This window comes from Colobus angolensis, unplaced genomic scaffold (assembly GCF_000951035.1).
Source record: "Colobus angolensis palliatus isolate OR3802 unplaced genomic scaffold, Cang.pa_1.0 Scaffold189, whole genome shotgun sequence".
Taxonomy (NCBI): Eukaryota; Metazoa; Chordata; class Mammalia; order Primates; family Cercopithecidae; genus Colobus; species Colobus angolensis.
Window position 1 is genome coordinate 351,909 of NW_012115032.1, and position 4,205 is coordinate 356,113.

Genomic DNA, 4,205 nt, shown 5'->3' on the forward strand with positions numbered 1-4,205 from the left:
GAACCTGGGTGGTGGAGGTTGCAGTGAGCCAAGATCACACCATTGCACTCAAGCCTGGGCAACAGAGTGAGACTCCATCCCAATATCAAAACAAAACAAAAAAAAGACAAAACTGAATTCCTGGCTCTGATATTAAGGAAGGTCAGACATGCCATCTTATACTCTATCCCTTTTGGAGTTTAGGTGTAACAACTGACTAGCATTAATGTTAAAATAGAGATCTTAAGGCTGACATAACAGACACTTTGCTGCAGTAAGATAGTAAATTATAAACAAGACCTAACGCCATGCAAGGCGAGTGTGAAGCCTCACCCTCAGGCCATCAATCTTGCCATATCCTTATGTTGCTACATCTTTATCTTGACTTAAAACATTTAAAACACTCTGTTATGCTGACTTTAAGTTTTAGACAGAACCTTACTCCTTTAATCAATTGCAAATTAAAGAATCTTTGAATCCACCTATAAACTGTAAGCTGCTCCCTCTTCAAGATGTCCCACCATTTTTAGTTCAAACCAATGAATACCTTCCATGTATTGATTGATATCTTTGCCTGTAACTCCTGCCTCCGGAATATGTATGAAACCAAACTTTAACCACCTTGGGTGCACTTTCTCAGGACTTCTTGAGATTGTGTTTTTTCTAGGCTCATGGTCACTCAAATAACCTCAGAATAAACCTCTTTAAAATATTTTAGAGTTTGATTTTCCTGTTAACAGAAAAATAATAAGAACTTATAACAATAAGAAGTAAAATATAAAGTAAGTGAAGGAGAATAATGGTATCATATGTCTTAGGGACATTAAATAGGAATATCATTTTTTAATGAAGTAAAGTAGGTTTTTGTTGGAGAACTACTAATAAATATGATAGAAAAAGCAGGTTGTAGACAGTTATGGAGAACCTTGAATGCTATCCTAATGCATTTACCCTCTGGAATATGAGGAACTTTTTTTAAGTGAAAGCTAGTTTATGAAGAAAGTAAAGGAATAAAAGAATATCTACTTCATAGACAGAGCAGAAGCTTGGGATATTAGACTAAGGATACTTACAGTTATTTCTTGATTATTTGCTAAACAAGGGGTGTATTATTAGTGAGTTTTCCAAGAAAGAGGTAGGCAATTCCCAGAATTGAGGTTTTCTCCCCTTTTTAGACCATATAGGGTAACTTCCTGACATTGCCAAGACATTTGGAAATTGTCATGGCACTGGTGGGAGTGTCTTTTAGCATGTCAATGCATTATAATATGTGTATAATGAGCAGTGAGGATGACCAGAAGTCACTCTCATTGCCATCTTGGTTTTGGTGGGTTTTGGCTGGCTTCTTTATTGCAACCTGTTTTATCAGCAAGGTCTTTATGACCTGTATCTTGAGCGGACCTCCTATCTCATTCTGTGACTTAGAACATCCTAACCTCCTGGGAATGCAGCCCAGTAGGTCTCTCAGCCTTATTTTACACAGCTCCTACTCAAGATGAAGTTGCTGTGGTTCAAATGTCTCTGACATATTTCCCCCCTTCCCTTTTACAAGGGAATCCTTAATACTAAGAGTTGCAGAGGGATAAAGATCCACCTTCTGTAACTTCTTCATGGTGAACAGGGGCAATGACATTCCTACCTAACTACTAAGGTCTCTTGTATTCAGGGTAGAGAACAGCTCAGTTAGAAAATATCAGTATGTTGTTTTTTTTCGCAACGGGTTTGCCGCCAGAACAGAGGTGTCGTGAAAACTACCCCTAAAAGCCAAAATGGGAAAGGAAAAGACTCATATCAACATTGTCGTCATTGGACACGTAGATTCGGGCAAGTCCACCACTACTGGCCATCTGATCTACAAATGCGGTGGCATCGACAAAAGAACCATTGAAAAATTTGAGAAGGAGGCTGCTGAGATGGGAAAGGGCTCCTTCAAGTATGCCTGGGTCTTGGATAAACTGAAAGCTGAGCGGGAACGTGGTATCACCATTGATATCTCCTTGTGGAAATTTGAGACTAGCAAGTATTATGTGACTATCATTGACGCCCCAGGACACAGAGACTTCATCAAAAACATGATTACAGGGACATCTCAGGCTGACTGTGCTGTCCTAATTGTTGCTGCTGGTGTTGGTGAATTTGAAGCTGGTATCTCCAAGAATGGGCAGACCCGAGAGCATGCTCTTCTGGCTTACACACTGGGTGTGAAACAACTAATTGTTGGTGTTAACAAAATGGATTCCACTGAGCCACCCTACAGCCAGAAGAGATACGAGGAAATTGTTAAGGAAGTCAGCACTTACATTAAGAAAATTGGCTACAACCCCGACACAGTAGCATTTGTGCCAATTTCTGGTTGGAATGGTGACAACATGCTGGAGCCAAGTGCTAACATGCCTTGGTTCAAGGGATGGAAGGTCACCCGTAAGGATGGCAATGCCAGTGGAACCACGCTGCTTGAGGCTCTGGACTGCATCCTGCCACCAACTCGTCCAACTGACAAGCCCTTGCGCCTGCCTCTCCAGGATGTCTACAAAATTGGTGGTATTGGTACTGTTCCTGTTGGCCGAGTGGAGACTGGTGTTCTCAAACCCGGTATGGTGGTCACCTTTGCTCCAGTCAACGTAACAACTGAAGTAAAATCTGTCGAAATGCACCATGAAGCTTTGAGTGAAGCTCTTCCTGGGGACAATGTGGGCTTTAATGTCAAGAATGTGTCTGTCAAGGATGTTCGTCGTGGCAACGTTGCTGGTGACAGCAAAAACGACCCACCAATGGAAGCAGCTGGCTTCACTGCTCAGGTGATTATCCTGAACCATCCAGGCCAAATAAGTGCTGGCTATGCCCCTGTGTTGGATTGCCACACGGCTCACATTGCATGCAAGTTTGCTGAGCTGAAGGAAAAGATTGACCGCCGTTCTGGTAAAAAACTGGAAGATGGCCCTAAATTCTTGAAGTCTGGTGATGCTGCCATTGTTGATATGGTTCCTGGCAAGCCTATGTGTGTTGAGAGCTTCTCAGACTATCCACCTTTGGGTCGCTTTGCTGTTCGTGATATGAGGCAGACAGTTGCGGTGGGTGTCATCAAAGCAGTGGACAAGAAGGCTGCTGGAGCTAGCAAGGTCACCAAGTCTGCCCAGAAAGCTCAGAAGGCTAAATGAATATTATCCCTAATACCTGCCACCCCACTCTTAATCAGTGGTGGAAGAACGGTCTCAGAACTGTTTGTTTCAATTGGCCATTTAAGTTTAGTAGTAAAAGACTGGTTAATGATAACAATGCATCGTAAAACCTTCAGAAGGAAAGGAGAATGTTTTGTGGACCACTTTGGTTTTCTTTTTTGCGTGTGGCAGTTTTAAGTTATTAGTTTTTAAAATCAGTACTTTTTAATGGAAACAACTTGACCAAAAATTTGTCACAGAATTTTGAGACCCATTAAAAAAGTTTAATGAGAAAAAAAAAAAAATAAAAAGAAAATATCAGTATGTTAAGGGCCACTCATAACTCTTGAGTTCCAACAAAAGGTGATATCAGGAAGATTAATAAGTGTTTAAGAAAACATTTGGTAAGCTTATCCTGCCTTCCTACACAGAGAGTAGAACAGCAGTATATTCCACAATAGTAAAGCAAAATAAGTAAAATTATCCCAAGTAAATGAAGTAAGAAGGCTTACCATGAACTGGGCAATTGTTGAAACCAAGCTGATATGGGTTGCTAGCTGATTCCAACTGCTCAGAATTAGAATACTGATCCAGATTTTTACATTATGCATCTCTCCTGTTTCTCCTGAGCAGCAGCCAGAGATCACTGGTTGGTTCACAGGAAAAAGTAGGGTCAGTTTAAATCTCAGAAAAAAACTCCAAAACAACTTATGAGACTAGGATCTAGTAACAGATGTACCATAGTTTTTGAAACATGATTTTTTTCTCTCTCCAGTTTCCCATTTTTACTAAAGACAAATCATGGTAAGACTGATTTGCTTTATTATATCTGACCTGATTATTTATTTATTTATTTATTTGAGACAGAGTCTGGCTCTGTTGCCCAGGCTGGAGTGCAGTGGCACCATCTCAGCTCACTGCAAGCTCTGCCTCCTGGGTTCATGCCATTCTCCTGCCTCAGCCTCCTGAGTAGCTGGGACTACAGGTGCCCGCCACCACACCCAGCTAATTTTTTGTATTTTTTTTAGTAGAGATGGGATTTCACCATGTTAGCCAGGATGGTCTCGA

The 4,205-nt window shown here is 41.1% G+C and overlaps 1 protein-coding gene across 4 annotated transcripts; it reads left to right on the plus strand.

The window, feature by feature from the left end:
* Positions 1 to 1,680: 1,680 nt before the first annotated feature.
* On the plus strand, positions 1,681 to 3,448 carry LOC105510477 (elongation factor 1-alpha 1). 4 transcript variants are annotated; one of them, XM_011940273.1, is made up of 2 exons: positions 1,681 to 2,576; positions 2,778 to 3,448. In XM_011940273.1, exons 1-2 carry the CDS (start codon positions 1,749 to 1,751, stop codon positions 3,135 to 3,137), a joined length of 1,188 nt encoding a protein of 395 aa, XP_011795663.1. In that variant the 5' UTR covers positions 1,681 to 1,748; the 3' UTR covers positions 3,138 to 3,448. The 4 variants fall into 4 exon arrangements, with proteins under 4 accessions (XP_011795663.1, XP_011795662.1, XP_011795664.1 ...); XM_011940274.1 differs by having other exon boundaries at positions 1,682 to 2,195; positions 2,415 to 3,448; XM_011940275.1 differs by having other exon boundaries at positions 1,687 to 1,918; positions 2,159 to 3,448.
* Positions 3,449 to 4,205: the final 757 nt, after the last annotated feature.